Source organism: Cinclus cinclus, chromosome 3, assembly GCF_963662255.1.
Source record: "Cinclus cinclus chromosome 3, bCinCin1.1, whole genome shotgun sequence".
Classification (NCBI taxonomy): domain Eukaryota; kingdom Metazoa; phylum Chordata; class Aves; order Passeriformes; family Cinclidae; genus Cinclus; species Cinclus cinclus.
In genome coordinates, this window is record NC_085048.1 from 29,021,653 (window position 1) to 29,040,094 (window position 18,442).

The 18,442-nt window shown below is 35.9% G+C and overlaps 1 protein-coding gene across 2 annotated transcripts in view; it reads left to right on the forward strand.

The window, feature by feature from the left end:
• Positions 1 to 18,442, forward strand: part of SMAP1 (small ArfGAP 1) — an 89,987-nt gene that overhangs the window by 39,813 nt on the left and 31,732 nt on the right. The window contains exons 5-6 of one of the 2 annotated variants that reach the window (XM_062489775.1): positions 3,596 to 3,670; positions 7,837 to 7,920. In XM_062489775.1, coding sequence (XP_062345759.1) covers positions 3,596 to 3,670; positions 7,837 to 7,920 — 159 coding nt within the window. The remainder of the gene's footprint in view (positions 1 to 3,595; positions 3,671 to 7,836; positions 7,921 to 18,442) is intronic. The other variant, XM_062489777.1, reaches the window with a different exon arrangement.

Here is an 18,442-nt window from a genome sequence, read left to right on the forward strand (position 1 = left end):
AGTGCCACCACTAAATAATAACAGATAATGCAGAAGTGTTTTATCTGTTCAGAATAATGGGGAGGAAAATCAGGACAGGTAACACATTTATATGTAAAAGGGGCCAGGAACTGGACTAATACTGTAAATCTGCAGATTCTTTCTTTTCTGATCTTACTTTTTTTTAGCACCAAAGGGTTTCTCACAGAGCGTAGGTGAAACTGAAATCTTAGAGTACTAGTGCATGTGTATGTAATTTCTTGCTCAGCAGTAAGGGTACCAGATGCTTTAAAGAGAGTGTTGCATTTCATTATGCAAAGTGGTTATTTTTGCTGTATCGTCTTTCTAAAAAGAAGCCACAAAACACAAACAATGGAAGGAGATTCAAGAATTGCTAAAAATTAAATTACTGCAAGTCTTCTGGTCTGAAACGCGATCAAAATTTTGTGGAAAAATGAGAAATGTGAAAACTTAAGAAACAGCTCCTTAATGTCATTCTTTGTTTTAGGCAATTTTGAATTAATTTCTTAATCAAAATATATAAGTACTCCTAAGTTAAAAGTTAAAATGATACATTCATATGCTAGTTGTCATTCTGCTGTACATTGGTAATGCGCACACAATCACCCAGCTTTATTCTTTTTCTGTTGGTATGTATGATTAGTTACAGAGGTCACCACTGATTTTGTTTGATACTTTTAGGTGCCACTAATCAAAAATGTCTTTAGTTGACTGGTTTCCAGAGCAAACGTTGTCAGAGTAGACCAGTGTGTGCTTTTTCACTTGGATTCTGGAATCAGGTTGGAAATTGCTTTTTGGATTTTGATGGAGAAATTTAGGTGGCTGTCAACTAGCATCACCAGATCCTTTTCCCTCGGGGCAGTTTTCCAATCACTCATCCCCAGGAGTCCTAAGTGCAAGACCTAGAACTTCGCCATGTTGAACCTTGTACTGTTGGCCTTGGGCCACTGTTGAAGCTTGTCCAGATCCCTCTGTGGAGCCTTGCTATCCTTCAGCAGATCATCACTCCTGCCCAGCTTGGTAACATCTGTAAACTGAATGATGATGCACTCCATCCCCTCATCCAGATCCTGGATAAAGAAAGATATTGAAGATATATCCTGGCCCCAATACTAAACCCTGGGTAACCCCACTAGTGACCAGCCACTCTTTGCTTGTGAGTCCATTCACCACTGCTCTCTGGGCCTGACCACCTAGCCTGTGTGTACCTAGAGAATAGTGCACCTGTTTAAGACATGAGCAGCAACTTCCTCTAGGAGAATGCTCTGAAAGATGAGGTCAAAGTCCTTGCAAAATTCGAGGTAGACCATATTTACATGTTTAGCTTTGTCTAGCCACTCAGTTTGATTTGATTTTTTCATTCCACTTTCCTTATCTGGTGCAGCCTGATAGATAACAAATTCAACACGATGCAGTGATGATAAAGCTGTTCAGCAGCTCAACCTTGTACTGTTGCTTTCATTATATAAACTTAGTATGTTCTTTATACATTGTAATGTGTTTTCTCTTAAAGATTAGCTTCAGTCATATGTCTTTTGTTCTCTTGCTTAGTTGAATATTTACGTGTGTTAAGTGTGCTTTCAAGTGCTCTTTTTTGTGGTGCTGCTGGTTGTCTATAAATATTATGTTTGGGCATTTCTTAGCTTGTAAATCCTGTTCCATATTCCAGGCTAGAGAGCAACTGCTTTTCACTCTGTCTCGTGCTTATAGCTTGCATTACACTTTTCCATTGGTTCTATGATTCCATTACTTGATCAGCAAAACTATAATAATTGCTTTCAGGCCTTCACATGACTGCCTTCTTCTAGGTTAGATAATCCTTTATATTATGAAGAGGATTTGAAGACTGAGAGGTATTATGGGAGGATGGAAATTGACAAGCACCTACAGGGCTGATTTTCCCCCTAACTCTCAAAAGAAATTCTGCTTTCCTTGTTCTGTGTGGCAAGCAGCTGTTACCTGCTGTTCACCTGTGAGAGCTGTCAAGCTTAAATTCTCCTAAAATCTGAAGTATACAAAAGAATGAAAAAAACTCCAAGTGCAAACCAAAAATCCCACTTGTTAGCGGGTTGAAAGTGTACTTAAGATGATTCATTATCAGAATTTTACACTTCTTTATCTAATTGAAAACTCTGTAAAGAGCATGATGTTAGAATACATAGTTCAGTATGTTGTATAGTTACCTAATAATTTTTTGGACATTATTTGGTTACAATGTGATGCAGCTGGAATAAACAGGATCCCGATGTTCCTATAGCAACAAAATGGTACTGTTTGCAAAACTGCATCATTGCAGCAGGTGTATCCATAACTCTGTTAATAACCTGAGGATTTTAAAACAGTAAATTTAGAAATGAGAATTCTGTTTCATATTTCTGCAGGTAAAATTTTGTTTTAGAATTAAACCTTATAAATATCTTTCCTCCAGCATAGACATAGTTTCTGATTTTGTAAAAATACTAAACATATAAATTCTATGAGTATTCCAGCTGTAAAAGTAAAGAAGCTGGTAGGATTTTAAGTAAGAAATATGGGGTATTTAGACATGCGATACGAGGTTTTTTATCAGCTTTCAGTTTCCATTTAGTGCAAGCTATTTTTTTTAAACTAGGTAAAAACATGTCATTTGAATTGCTTATTTTGGTCCAACATAATGACCTACTCTATTATAGCTTCATTTATTTCTAAATTTTCCTTCTCTATAATAGAGGTGATACAAAACAGTGTAGAAGTGTCAACTTTATAGCTCTGAAGATCTTCTACATATTTGGAAAATGTATTTCAGTTGCATTTTTATAATAAGAGGAATAGAAGGATAATGTTTCCATTAAAGTGATCAGCTATGCATAAAAGAATTGGATAGGAAGATGTATGAAAATGCCTTTAGAGAAATGCTATTTTTTTGAGCAAACTGTATCTGTTGCATATTTAATTTACACCTTTTGGAGAATTCTGGAAGTCTGGTGGTGTTAATAGCAATTTTACATACCAGTTCCTAGAGAAGAAGTGTCACTTGTCTGAGTTCCTTCAACCTGCTGCTAAGATGTGGCTTTATATTAACCCTAAGCACCTTATGTACTTGGAGTGCTCTTAGAGAAGAGTTAATTAGAACTTTAATTAATGTACAACTTTCAGAGTTAGTTTGAATTCCTCTTAATAAAAATATTCTGTTACATTGAACAAGAACAAAGGCACTCTCTTCTCTCCCCATCCTCTGGGACAGTCTGCCTTCATGCTTCAGGACATTAATATTTTAGTAGTTACAATGGATAAAAATTGAACAATGTAATTATTTTTCTTAGGGCTTTGATATGATCTTATCCAGGTTCATTTTCATATATTCTGTCCTAATGAATTTCATTAGAAGTCACACTTTCCTACCTGAAACTTTTCCTTTAAATATTGTACTCAGAAAAAACACAAGCCTTTGTCTCCTCTTTATGTTTCTTCTATGTTGCATATCCACTCCCACCAAGATTATTGGGAAAAAAAAAAAAAGAAATTAAAAATATGTCTCTTAGCGGCCTCTGCTGCCTCCCTTCCCCATCTGTTCTTGCTTATTTTCTTTCTCGTTTCTTTCCTCTGTTTTGTACAGATATCATCTGATGCTGCTCAGCCTTTGGCATCTTCTCCTTCTCTGCAAGCTGCTGCTGAGAAGAGCAAAGCAGAGGTATATTGGTTTTGGGTGTAACTCTTATCAGGTTACTGCTTTGCACAAATGTTTACATCTCTATAGAGTAATTTCACTGACGTCACTTGAGAGTTTGAATTGCTGTTAATACTTCACACATTTGAAATACATCTCTCCTTTTTTCTTCGACTAGCTAAATGAAAAGAGTCAATACAACTCCAAAGTATATGTGTGGTTGTTACCTCTTGATGTTTATATGCCAAAATTCTGATTCTTGTCTGTTTTAGTGTCACAAAACTGTGGAAAACCCACTTAATTCCTAGCAAATGGGCATGAGTGATTCTGCCTGTCTCATCAGGAATGATTTCTGATATATTTTTTGTATTACTTGCTTGTTCCAGTTTCTAAATAATCAGTATTGTTCCAGCCATTTAGTTCATTCTCCTTGGAGATAAATATGGAATTAATTTGACTCTTACTGGTTTTAATATCTCTTCTGGCTGGGATATGTGTGTATGCTAACACATTCACTGTTTAGATGGGTCTTTGAAAAACATAACACACAAGCAAGTAGTAAATGACCATCATTTATGTCAACTTTCAGTCAATGTCACAATTTGTAACAATAATAAAATGCATTTTTAGAATGTGAATGTCCAGTGTTAGGTTCTTTTGGATATTTCACTCTAAATTGAGACTCTGCAGTATATTAAATAATTTATGATGTGAACATAAATCAAGCTTTTCCCTTCTAAATACAGAAAATTTGGATAGAAGTTATAAATTATTTTGGTTCAGCTATATTTAAACATTAATTAAAATTTAAATTACAGTGTCATGGACTAAGACCAGAAGCCTTGTTGAAGTGTTTTAAGTTGTACCAGGAGTAGCAGCAACTGCTAAGAATAAAAACTTGCCTTTACTTTCTTGTCCATCTCTATTGGTGCATTCACATTCGAAAGTTCTTCTGTGTAACTAGTATGCCATGTTTATAAAAATGAAACTTGGAAAAAATGTAATAATCTTTGCTCAGAATTTAAGACCAATATAAAGTCAATTTAATTTTATTATCTTCATGGTGCTTTTTGACTGCTTTTGCAAGTAATGAAACACTTGAGTTGAAGTTCTGGCATGAATGCAACATCTGAGAAATGTTTTTATTTAGTCTGAATTCATTTTTATGTAATGGAGCTCAGGCAGAAAGCTTGAATATTGAAATCAGGAAGTGTGAAGATGAAGGACTTGTGGGTTTTCAAGTCCACAGTGAAAATTAAATGAATGAAAATTAAATTACTGGGAATTGAGACTTTTTCTGTAGACTCTGTGAGGTGTGGAGGTAGAAACATGGGAGAACAGTTTAAGTCTTAATATATTTGCTGTTAAGCTTTCGGAGATTTGTTAAGGGCAACAAGAGGCATATATTTATGTTTGGTCACCGTTATGGAGTGTTTGCTATATGAAACTTGCTGCAAATCCTTCTTGTTCTTGAAGTCTTGAAAAAGAAATGTTTCCAGATACTTTTTACTCCAGAAGCCAGGTTTCTTTGACAAAACATACTTTAAAAATATGTTGAAGTCAAATTGGAAATCAGGGCATACTGGAAAAATGCAAAAAACTTTAACTCTGCTTTCACTTAAACGTATTGAAGGAAATTTAAGGTACTGTGATTGGAAAGTGAGAGTACATATATGACACTTCAAACAACCTTTCCCAGGAGGAGAGGAATCAAGTAATAGAATTGTAGAGTCATAGAATGGTTTGAGTTGGAAGGGCCCTTAAAGATTATGTAGTTTCAACCCCTGCTATGAACAGGGACATCATCTACTAGACCAGGTTGCTCAAAGCCCCAGCCAAACTGGCTTTGAACACTTCCAGGCATAGGGGATCCACAGCCTCCCTGGGCAATCTGTTCCAGTGCCTCACCACCCTCACAGTAAAGACTTTGTTCCTGGTATCTAATCTAAACCTGCCCTCTTTCAGTTTACAGCCATTCCCTCTGCTGTCACTGTCCTGATAGAGTCCTTACCCATTGTTCCTGAAGCCCCCTTTAGGTATTTTAGGTGCTACTATAGGAAGACTGCTATAATGTGTCCCCAGAGTCTTCTTTCTTCTCCAGACTCAGACAATCCCAATTTTCTCAGTCTGTTTTCAGAGAGAGGTGCTCCAGCCCCGTCATTTTTGTGGCCCTTCTCTGGGCTGCAGTGGGTCTATGTCCTTCTGCTGTTGGGGGCCCCAGCTGCAGAGGTTCTGTGAGAGCAGAGCAGAGGAGAATCATGTCCCTTGACCTGCTGGTCACACTTCTTTGGTGCAGTTGTCTACATTTCCACAGGAGAAGTGATTATGTTTATTTACATTTTTCAACTTCAGGAGGTTGGAGTGGGATGTGGGAACAGAAAATTAAAGAGTTTTCAAAAAATTGTTGCTCTGCCAGTGTAATTTGTATGTCTATTAGAATGTGAGTTGGTATTGGGGTCACTGAAACAGTAGTGGAAGAAAGGCTGTGCTTCATTGAAAGGCATGGCTATGCATTTGTAATCCTAATTCAGTAACACTGCACATCTCAGGTTATTATGTGACCTCAAAATAAAGTACTGCTCTATAAATGTCCCAGTCATACAGACATTTCTTGAACACCTTGCACTACCACAGCTGAGATACAGTATTGGCAAGGCCTCTAGTTTGGACCACTTGTTCACATCTGTGTTCTTATATTCAGTGAAATCTAAGTTGCTCTCTGTTTCTTTTCATCAAAACAGATGCTTCAAATTCCCCTATTAGTGTTTCATGACTGCGGTCATTACTTTCTGTTGCTTGTAAGCAGGTGCTTGGTGTGATAGTCTGATTTTCCAGAAAATGAGTGTTCAGGTTAATGCCTTATTAAATAATTCACATGATTTAGTTGGGTCTTGAGTAGCTCCCATCCATCTGGTAAATACGGTGAAAGGTTTGAAAATGGATTACTGGAAGTTTTGAAGAATGTGTTACTTGGATCCCCTTACACCCAGTCACCTCCAAAAAAAAAAAAAAAAAAAAAAAACCAACCCAAACAAAAACAAACGAGCAAACAAACTTCATCAGAGTGTTAGAATTATATTAAGTAAATGCCATGTTATAAAAATTTTAACATTGTGTATACTGGATGTTAAAAAAAAATACGAAAAAAACCACAAACCACATTCCTTTTTGACAGAAACTATGAACTCTTTTATTTTTAATACTGGAGCTGCATGGGCAGATCTAGCCTCTCACCCTTCCTCCTAATATTGGGAAACTTGTAAACAGTAGTGTTTTCTGAAACAAGGCTGTTTTGAAGCTTTGAACAAACGGGTACAAGTCTAATGGCTGAAAGAACATTTAGGAGCTACTGTTTCATTGTCTTTTTTACAGGTGGAAATCCCTTGTTCCATCCATTTAGTGTTCAGATATACTTACTAGTACTATGCTGTAGTTGTACGAGGTTAATGCAGGCAGGCATTTTGTCAAAGCAATTGCTGACCTAGAAAATCTGTATCTTCTTCATGTTATTGCTTAAGGAACATTTTATGCTTTGCTTCAGTCAGATGGGTCAGTAATTTGGTACATTCATTCATTAAAAACTAAAGTGAAGAAATTTCTGTGGTGTCATTATGATGCATTCAAAGTAAAGGGCTCTTTATATTTTCACTTTCTGGAACATCATAGTGTCTCATGACTCAGCTGATCTGTCAGATGGGCCAAGGCAATTTTTTTATGTTCAGGAGTATTTTTTAAGACTACCAGATTATCTTTTAAAAATTAGTACCTTTCTGCAGAAAACAGCGTGCAATTTACCTTAGTCTAGTTATTTGGTCAAAGCAGCTGACATCCACCCTCAATGACAGAGGCTATCAGAGTTAAAGGAGATACTTACACTTGTAGATGTTTTTTTCTCTTCAGCTCTGATTAGCTCAGGAGAAGCAATACTGGTTCTTTTTTCCTTCTGCTTATTAAGTAGAAAAGCAGTTGAACAGGTGAAAAAGGGAATTTCTTGAATTTAATCTAAAGATCACAGTATTTTTAACATTAGTATTTGAGAAAATGAGTCTCTTCTGGAAGGAGAGCAGATAGAAGCATAAACTCTGATTTAAAAGGGAGTAACTGAAGATCTCTGTTTATAGTCTGTATTGTTGCAGACATTCAATATGTTTGCAAATTGGTTACTAGCAAAATGCTTTTTCTTTTTGCAGAAGGAAAAAGAAAAAAAGAAAGAAGAGAAAAAGAAAGAGAGAGAATCAGAAAAACCATCAAAACAGTTGACAGCTGAAAAGGTAGTAAGAGTTTATCTTTTTTACAATTACTTAAAAATGGCACATAGTATTAGATTTGTCCAGAGATTTGGGGAAAAAATTAATGTATGTGTATGTATATATATATGTGTATATTAGTTGTAATCTGGTTAAGCTACATGAATTGTTTGCTTGTGCTGTTACTTGCATACAAAGATTGGTTGACCATACGATGACGAATGTGTTTAGGAGAAGAGGGAAATGGGTTAAGCTTTGTTAAAGTTTAGGCTCAGACCATAAATCTCATTAAGGTTTTTAAGATCACAGAATAGTCTTGAGTTGGAAGTGGGAACCCACAGGGGGTTACCAAGTACACAGCCTGTATGAGGATTGAATCACCAGTCTTGGTGTTGGTGGCACCATGCTCTGACCAGCTGAGCTAACCTTAAGGTCATGGACCACTGCTGTTCTTGTACAGAAAATTGTCAGTTTTATTGAGTCCTATATTATCATCTAATGCTGTCTTTGATAAATGAATCCATTTTAAACATGAATGTATAATCTGTAGAATTTAGTTAGTAACTCTAAGTAACTTGAAAATATGCAGCTAAGATCATATCACAAAGCATGACAAGCAAGCAACTTAAAGTGCTTCTTTTCATAGCTATGTCAAAGCATAATGAGCAGTCTTAGCAGTGTAGGTACAGTTAAAATTTCATGTGCACCTCTGCAGAGAGTTAATATTAAACAAAAATTAAACGGGTAATTTTAGTACTAAATATATTATTTTAATACAGATGTTGTCTCTTCAATCTTGTGAATCCATTAATATGCTCAGGTAATGTAGTCTGCAGAATGCATTGGAGTCTCCTACATCTGTCTGTCAGTCTCCATCTGATAGTGCTGTATTGCAATTGCAAAAAATGTGTGTTCACACACTATGACTGCAGATGTATTTCTAATTCAGTTTTCAAATAGAGTATTTTTTCATTTTACATAATAAAAGAAGATACAAAAATATATACATGCATACTTGGAGGGGGAAAAATGCCCCTCCCCAATACAAATATGATTTCTCTTAAATTAGAAAGCAAGTTTGGAATGAGTTAGTGCAGAAGCAAATTTTGTCATGACAATTTGTGAAGCTTCACTGAGCTATTGTTATTGATGTGGTATGAGGTTAAAGTAAGTTTATGGGTGACAATAAAAACATTAGAATTGTAGATTACTGAAGCTTTATGAGGGTGTCCAGACAAGTTAATTTTTTTATTTTGGTCCTTCTAATAATATACTTCAGTTATAAAAGTTAAAAATACTTCTGTGGTGTGGAAACGTTAACTTTCTAGAGCCCAAAGATCTACTTTTGAGAGAGATGCCTTCCAAAAGGATGCATGAACCTTGTTATGTGGCTGGGAATATTTTCTTAAGTGAGAGGAAGTGACAGCAGAACATAGTTACAGCTGAGGGATTATACTACCACTTGAAATAAAAAACCAATTCTAATGCCACTGATTAGATTTGCATTTGAAAAGTCATTAGATTACCAGTTAATATTTAGTCAAATAAAAAGAAGTATTTTGATTTTAAATGCTTGTTCTACAAAATGTGGAATTTGGTAAATATATCTGTATCAGATAATAGTGCTGTTGTAACAGCTGCAAAATATTTGAAGTACTGCAGCATATTTTATGTCATTATTAATGCATCAACGTTGTCTGCTCAAGTGGAACTTATCTGTGTGTCATCTTTTTAATTTAAGACATTCTTCAAGCTTGGGCTTTTAAAGGATCATTCATTCAAAATAAACTGCTTTTAGACTGTAAAATTCATATATTTTAAAAGTCTAGTTGCTTTCTGTAATCCAAATGAAAGAGAACTGTATCATATGTTTGTTTCTGCTGGACAGTGTTGGTGAGGTAGAAAATTAAAAGGTTTTATTTTCATACATGGAATAATACATGCTGCTTTTGTGGTGTGATTCTGCTTTAGGGAGCTGATAAACATCAATATTTCAGTGTTAATGATACACGTCACATCCAGGTAGAGACTGACTATATGATCTTTTAAATATTACCTCCTGCAGGGGTATAATAATCAGCAGGGGAATGCAGGCATCTTGTCTGTAGCATCATCTATCGTGTTTTCAGCAATCACATCAAGATGGTTATTTCTCCCAGTTCCTGCAGGTGGAAACAATACGAGAAGTCTGCACACTTCATATGTAAAGTCACTGGCTGCCTTTGCTACAGGAATGGTTTATCTCCAGTAGTTATTCCAGGCTTGAGAAGTTAATAAATTCAAAATATGTGAGCAAGCAGTTGGCAGTTCTGTCACAATTTTGAGACTTCTTTTAGATTAAGGTAATTCAAGCAGTGTTTTAGCTATCCTATGGAAGAATCAATAAAGATGGAAAAAATAGAGCTCTTAAACTGGTAAAAAGATGTATCTAGGGAAAACTTCACATCTATTCTCAATCTACTCTTGTAGTCCTACAAGTCTTCAGTTCCTAGTGGCTTCGATTTTATATTTTGTTGAGATTAAATTTCTTATCTGTTAAAACAAGAATATGCATCCCAAAAATTTAAAATGTGCACATTCAATTCTCATGTTCTTATCTCTGCTTCATAGAGCTGACTAATTTGCTCCTTCATCCATTTGAGAGTCTTTCTCTTGTCACTAACTAGGTCCTATCACTAACTGATCCTAAGCCTGGTGTCTGTGAACATACATTTTTCATAATTGCAACACAGCACTATCAGGGAATAAACTGACAGATGGAGACTCCAATGCATTCTGCAGACTGCATTTTCAAATATTACTGAAAGCTTCTAACACTGATTTAGTAAGCTTATGATCCTAATATTGCATTAATGTGTCAGGTAATTATGGCATAGAGGTTTCTTTGTTGATTATCATGCTTTGATAAACAAAGAACATCATCTTTTAACTGATTTAATAATAGTGAGTTTTCTTACTAAAATTGCTTTTAGTAAAGAATCATGTACTTGAAGTGGGTTTCAGGGGAAATATTTTTTTGTGAGCATTCACATTGGAGAGTTCAGATGTAGTGTAGAATTTCCTCAAGATCAGAGAGATCTACTGCAGATAGTGAGTAGCAAGGATAGTTGTTTTACTCTATTTTTTCAATTTTTACAGTGTTCATTTTTTCTGATGGAATTACTGGGTAATTTGTAATATAACAAGATCAGCTATGTCAGCTACTGATTGAGTCTAGTCCAGTGATTAGCATTTTATTGGAAGCAGCCAGCAACGAGATGCTCCACATCAGATCTGCAGAACTCTTAATAAAACATGCGACATTGCCAAGCTACTGGCAGCTGTAAAGTTTTTTTCAGTCTAAGTGAATAAAGAAACTGGTGGTAAGTTACCTAGGGTCTTTCCTCCCTCTATCCCTATGCTATTTCCACAGTTGAAGATCTCAAGTTTCCTTAGTGCTTCTGCCTAAAAAACTGCCTTACAGTTACTTTGGAGAAACAGGAAAAATTGTGCAAGAAAACTGCTGTAACAATTATTATGTAGTTTTTCATGGCATGAAAACTGGGGCCAGGTTATTTGAAGCTGAAGTGTTCACTTGAAGCCCAGCTTGTTTTGAAGCAACAGAAGTTCAAATTTTAGCAATATAAAGAGTGTTGAATTGCAGGAATAAATATGAAACTGAGCTAACTGTGTGCTTTGTAATGTTTCCTATGGGCCAACAGCAGGATAATAGCATGAGGCAGACTGTCATGTAGTGAAAGCAAGTTTTACATGTTCTGTACAGGCAATTAAGAGATTTTAAATTGACTAAAAAAGTAAGTCTCATGTTGTAAGAGTGCATTTTATTAGTGAGGAGGGCAAGAGAGTCTGTAGTTTGGCCACCAATCTTACATGTTTGTTGGTAGTTACACAATAATATCTGTAATTTGTAGGCAGGAAAAAACAGCTAGACTTTTGCTAGCCATTTTTGAACTTCATAATCCTGCCTGCCCTTTCATCAGCTGCTGAGGAGATTTCCCTGCTTATTAATTACTCTTCTGTGCAGCTGAAGGTAGTGATATTTCCCAAATGATACTCTTTTTTTTTTTCCCCCCTTTCTTTTCTGCTTAAACTGTCTGAATGACTTCTCTGTTCAGGAACAGAGTAAACCGCTGAACTCTTCTTTCATTTCTAGCATGAGTAGAATTTTTGTTCATCCTTGATTAATTGGGTGTGTTCAGATATGTTTGAAGTATGTGGTGATTTTAAAAAGAATATGTAGCATAACTATTCTACTTGTGTGTGAGAGCTCTCAGAGCCTGATAATATTTTTCTGAAATAACATTTAACCTGTGTAGATTGTTTAGGTAAAGTTTCTTCTTGGAGCACATAGGAGCACTTTAGGTAAACTCCATGTTATTCTTCATGCACATTGGAGCAGGCTCTGTGAACACTCCATCTGCCTTGTACCTGTTCCACTGAAAGGAAGCACTGAAAAGGAGGAGATGAGGTGCATTTAGGTCTTTCAGGGTGAGCAATCAGGGTATGGCTGGGACATGGCCAGTGTGTCCACTGGGGAGACTGTGTGCCCCAAGGATAGACAAGAGCTGCAGAGTGAACTGAGGAATATTGTTCACAAGCAATCAAAGAGTATAAGGAATAATACTTCATTTAGTAAAGACATTTGCTTTGCACTGTTTAGAACAGAGAAGTTGGTTTGAGCTGTATGACTTCATGAATTTCAGAGCAACTAGGACTGTTTAGTTTTTTTCAAGACATGCCTGTCTATGTACTTCTGTAGTACAAATTAAAATAAAAAAGGTATTACTGGAGATGATGCTATGAGGCTCCCAGATTAAAGAAGAAAATTGGCATGCCTAAATGTTCAGAGTTTTGTAGGGTTCAACTTTTTATGTTGTCTAATTTTTAAATGAAGAAAATGTGGTGTACAACAGTGCTGACAAACCAGTTGTTATTTGGAAAACTGTCCATAGAAAACTTGGTAAGTATTTCTAATATCCAAAATTAAAAAGCTCAGCTACGTCCATGACACTGAATGCTTTGGAAGTATTTGTGGTCAGCACTGTATAGCTTTCTCCACTGTTTAGTTTAGATGTTTCACATTAATTGAGTGCTGTCATGAAAATATTGTGATGTTTTCACTGTAAAATACCTCACGTTGAGGACCATCTAAGTTATGGAAGTAAACCCCTTTAAGACAAGATTCTGTCATACTGGGACAGTAAAGTTAAATGGTTAGGATATAAAGAACAAACTACCTTTTTTCACTAAGTACTTAAGGATTTGCAGACTAATATCAACACTCAAAGATATTTTCATTCTGCTGAATATATCAGGAAGATGAATGGTTCTGAAGGAATGCAGTAGTTACACTTGATTAACTGAAGTTCAATATGACACTGAGTTGGTTTGTTAGTTTGTTTTATTATATTGCATTTTGAATTTGAAGCTGGCTCTTGTTTTTGTATAAAGTTATTTCAAGTGACAGGAATGGGTCAGTTGGAGGTTTTCAATGGTAGTATATCAAATGCTGTTTTTCTTCCCCAAAATGAAGACTAAATTGGCAGATTAAATTTGGCAGTAACAGTGAGCTGCTGCCTCTCAGTCAGCTGGTACCAGGCAGCACCAGATGGGCTGTATTACAGAAGTACAGACATCAGTTTATTTGCATTTAAAACGTACTGGAGAACCCCTCAAAAGTGGGGGCAAGTCATACTAGCAGCTTTTCCCCTTCATATAGGAAAAAGAGTATGTCAAATACTCATTTAACCAAATAGGAAGAACATTGCATAGCTTGCTAGGATGGTGTGTTTGTTTTCCCCCAAAGACAGCTAAAACCTTCCACAAAAATAAACCTGCCTGGGCAATTGAGGCAAGAAGGACTATCAGTCCTCCTTATTTCTCTGGGATGTAATTTGCTTATCCAAAGTATTACAAGTTATATCTTAATAATTTTGTACAAGGAGAAATTAGTTGGAGCAAATAGTGCTTTAGTATTCTTCACTTTAAAACTGGGTAACACTGTAAGAATGCATGGAAGAAATGAAACTGTGCAGAATATTTAGTGTCCACCTAAACACCAGTTTGGTGAAAGTGATTTGTTTGTTACTTTTAACTTGTAGGAGTAAGTGGATTCACAAATATTGACCTGAATGATAATTAAAATTCAGAATCCCATTATCAATGTTTTCTTTATTTCAATACTGTATTGCTGATAATTTGCTAAATCACTGGAACAGTTGATAATAACATTTCCCTAGATGCTTTAGCATTGTTTGCCTGAGTGATTTCTTTTTAAAATGTCTTTTTGTTTTGATTTTTATATAAAATAAAATATTACTTGTAATGAAAAGCCAATCATGTATATCATGGGAACAGAAAAATAGAAACCTGTTTTGCTCTCTGGCTGAATTCATAGTCTTATTTATACTCTTAGTCCTTGTGTTCATAAATTCAGACTAAGCAGATAAGAATTAAAGCTCAGGATTTAGGAGTATGTGATAAGACATAGGGCAACCTGTTTCCCTGGGTCCTACCCCCATCAAAAAGGGTGAAGAGTTTTAAGGCTTCTTCTTCTCAGTCCACATTTTATGGTCTATGGACCTCTCCCAGCCTGGTTTTACATTTCTAATCATGCCTTCTCAGTCTTACGGAAGAGATCAGATTATTTTGGGTTCTTTGGTTGTTTTTAATGCTAGTCTGGAGGAAAGCAAATCAAATTAGATTCTTCCTGAAACGGTGCTATTCATTCCTTTTGCAGGTAACAAAGAACTTCTTCTGTTTGAGGATTGCCATGAAAAATAGTCTTACTTAATGAAATTAATCTGTCATGGCTCTTATTACGTATTTGCTTTTGTAGACAAAGAAATTAAGAAATAGGTATTGCAGGTGGAAGCAAAGAAAGAAACCCCTTTTCTGTCAGGAAAAAAAAAAATGTTTTTATCTTTTTAATGTTGGAAAAGGAGTCAGTGTTCAGGAAAGGTATAATTTATCTTTTCTTCAGCCCAGTGTATGTTTGCTGTATCGGCTTGATCCTCTCAGCTCTGGTCTGCAGCAGAACAGTAGTTCAATGCAATTTTAAAAAATTTAATATGAGTAGAATCTAAAAAGGTGAGAAAAAGGATGAATAGGGGCTGCTTTGGTTAAATTTGCCTTTGTTTAACTTGCCAAACTGTTCTTAACAGAAAGCTGTTTTAGGTTTGCTTAGTTTTAATTGATCCTGTGTTACACTTTTGCTCCATGCAGGTTTAAAACATAACACTGCCTTGGGTTGATAATACTTATTATCAGATGGCATTTTCAGCTTGTGATAAGCTTCATCTTTTTCCAGGTGACTTTGAGACAATTAAGACAACATTGCATATGTTTATTTGTATACTGAACAAAATTAACTGGACACATTTAAACAAGCATATACTAAAACAGCTTTACTCATGGGTGGATGCTGTGTTTAGAAAAAAGACATTCTGAGATCTTTGAAACCATAAGATCGTGCATGATTAAAACTGAAAATATACAGTCTCATCTAAAAAGTTTTATAAAAATTACAGTATTGGTTAGGAGATTGTGTACAATCATTCAGATGTGCAGGAACAAAATGCACGATGCATTTACCTAAGTGGTACTGAAACATGGAACTGAATGTAAAGGAGGATAAAGATTGGATAAGATGAAGCTGATAAGAGGAAAAAGACTTTAAATAATGTCACTCAAAATAATAATCTTATCTTGTTTTGAATAATAGGCTTCCTTTGTTTTCCTAAAATAATACAATACTGGAGCATGGGCAAAGCAATCAAGTGTTCTTGTGTGTTCTGTGTCATTTTACCATGCTTAAGGTAGAACGTGCTTAATCTCACTCTGGTGTGCGACCATCAAGATAGGGCAATGGCACAGAGGGAAATCCTGTCAGATGTGCAAGTCTCACTGAAAAGATACTGACTTACTTTTTATAAAAGTTTTAGATGCCACTGGCAAAATTAAATCTCCAACATTAGCTTAAGCTTTAAATGGATGATGATGATAAAAATAATAATAATAGTAATAATAATATGCCATAAGATGTTTCAGCAATCTTCTGGTGTCATGCAACAACTTTTTCTGTCTTCCAGTTTAAATTTGTAGTTGACATAGGTATAGATTGTGTACCTTTTTGCTAAAATGAGTATTACTTTGGACTGTTGAATTTATTGGATTTTGATAGTTGCTTTTGACACTAGAACAGTTGCGTCGGACCTTTTATGACTCTGGCATTCATACTGTTGCATAATTATGTCTTCACAAAGTTAAGTCAAAGGTAGTTGGAAAATAGCACTGTAGTTGTGGTAGAGGTAGAAGCAAGAGAAGGAAGCAGGGTCTTTCAACACAATTTGAAGGAAATTGGCAGGTTTCTCACTCTAGATAATTTTTTCAGATTATAATTATGCTGCAAAATTAAGTTGCCGGTTGCCTAGTTGTTCAAATAACTGGCAGCTCTTTAATGCTAAATTCCTTACATATATCAGTTGGAAATATTGACCTATCTGCAATGAATGGCCTCTTGGCTCTGCTGAAAAAATAAGTGCTACTGGATGAACTTGTGTTCCAGGTTTTATTGAAATTTGAAATTTTTCTTTTATAAAATTGGCACCTGCAGTTAGAAGAAAAGGGGACAGTTCTGAGGTTGGTCCCCAGGCATGCCACTGTACTGTTGCAAAATAAATCTGTCCTGGCTCTCTGCTCAGCAAGTATTGTCTCTCAACTTGAGAATATTGTACTTCATGTCAGAGTAAGGTACTGCAGGCTTGTCTCTAGGCAGAAAGTGTATTTTACACTGTGTAGTAACAAGAATGACTTCTGCTCAAGAGAACATACAGGTTTTTTATCTTACCTATTTAACCCTCAGTTTACACTCTAAGTAGATATCAGTGTATTTTTTCCTTTGGTTTAAAAGTGGATTATTTTAGTCTAAATGAAAGAGGTTGGGCTGAATCTTGGCATAAATATTGAAATGGATGACTGAACAAACAAATCAGAGGTCTTGTAATATCACTCTGAAGGACCAGTTTTAAAACTTTACATCTTTGAAAGCTGTAAAAGGCTTTTACATATTGCAAGGATGGTTTAAATATTCTGTTTCAGAATGCACAAAAAATTAATATAGATTCATATTTATTTAAACTGGAGGATTAGAAGCAGAAGGGAGCTTGACTTATTTCCAGTTGAGATGGAGACTGCAGTGCTTATTGGTAGTTCATGTTAAAGATCATGATGGTATGAAGGATGAAGACAAAGAAAATGGAGCTTGCCCAAGTAAAGCAAAATCCATTTTGGTATTGCATATGATAGGTTAAAATTACTTAGCTTTTTAAGTAATTGTTTCAAAGTGATTAACTTTGAAATGAGAACAAAACTGAGGAAAAAATATCCTGACTAGCAGAAGAAACTAATGTAGCTAATGATGCATAAGTATTTATTAAACCTTTCTTCCTCTCACTAAGTTCTGCATTTGTGAAACAGAATTTATGTATATGTACATGAGGATGATAAAATACTCATCAGCTCTCTCCTAACTTCTCTAGTAGTTAAAGAAAGCAACAAGCTGATACAGAAGTAAGAAAAATTAACCTGTGGGGCTATTTCAGTCTGATTAGCTGTCACTGAGAGGATTGAATTTCTGTGGAGCTATTTGAGAGGCTTTTTCAAATGCATCTCTAGAAAAATACTATGCTTAGACTTCATAAATTGTTTGTAGTATACAATTTGTAGTTTGTGATAATGATGGAAACAATGCAACCACAGAGTATGAGTCCAACGCTGAGTAAAATGTCCTAACTCAGAGGTTGTTTATATGAAACACTTATCAGTGTGATGATGTAAGACTGACTAAAACATAAAGACTGTAAGAATCAGATGAACAACAACAGGGAGGCAAAGTGGAGTAATCTAATCATTAAAAAGAGAGCCAGTGATCTGCTTCTAGTACATCAAAGGAAAGTAGTGAGGTGGGTCAAGGAAAAAGATTCTCTCTCAGGACTACCAGGCAAGTAAGGGGTGATTGCATAATTGGGTATAGGACTTGTTGTGGAATGCAGAGAGAAAAGAATTTGGGGATGGGACAGAGAATATTGTGCACAGCTTATTATGGGATGTTTAGGTGACAGAGACCAAACCAGGGGAATACAGAAATCGAGGTGGATTGGGGTGCATGAGGAAGCAGGGGAAAGTAGATAAAAAGGGGAAGTCACATGCGTGCTGGTAGTCAGGCAGTTTGCTGGGCTGGATTGTCTGAGCCTTCACTTGATCTCTGCAGGCTGTTCTGTATTCTTGCCAAATGCTGTGTGCAGCTACTGAGTGTGAGTACATGGTCTCTTCATTGCCTGCGTGTGAACGAACAATTGCAAACTTCAAGTTCAGCTACCAGACATGTGGTAAGAGGCTGGTGCTGGCCACTGGAAAGAGGCTGCAGGCCTGAGGAATTTGAGAGTCAGCACCTGCAGAGACCAGTATCTAGAAGCCAGCTATTGGCAATGGCAGCATGTGTAGCACCAGCTGCTGGAGGCAGACGTACTGTGATCACACTCATTTGTGT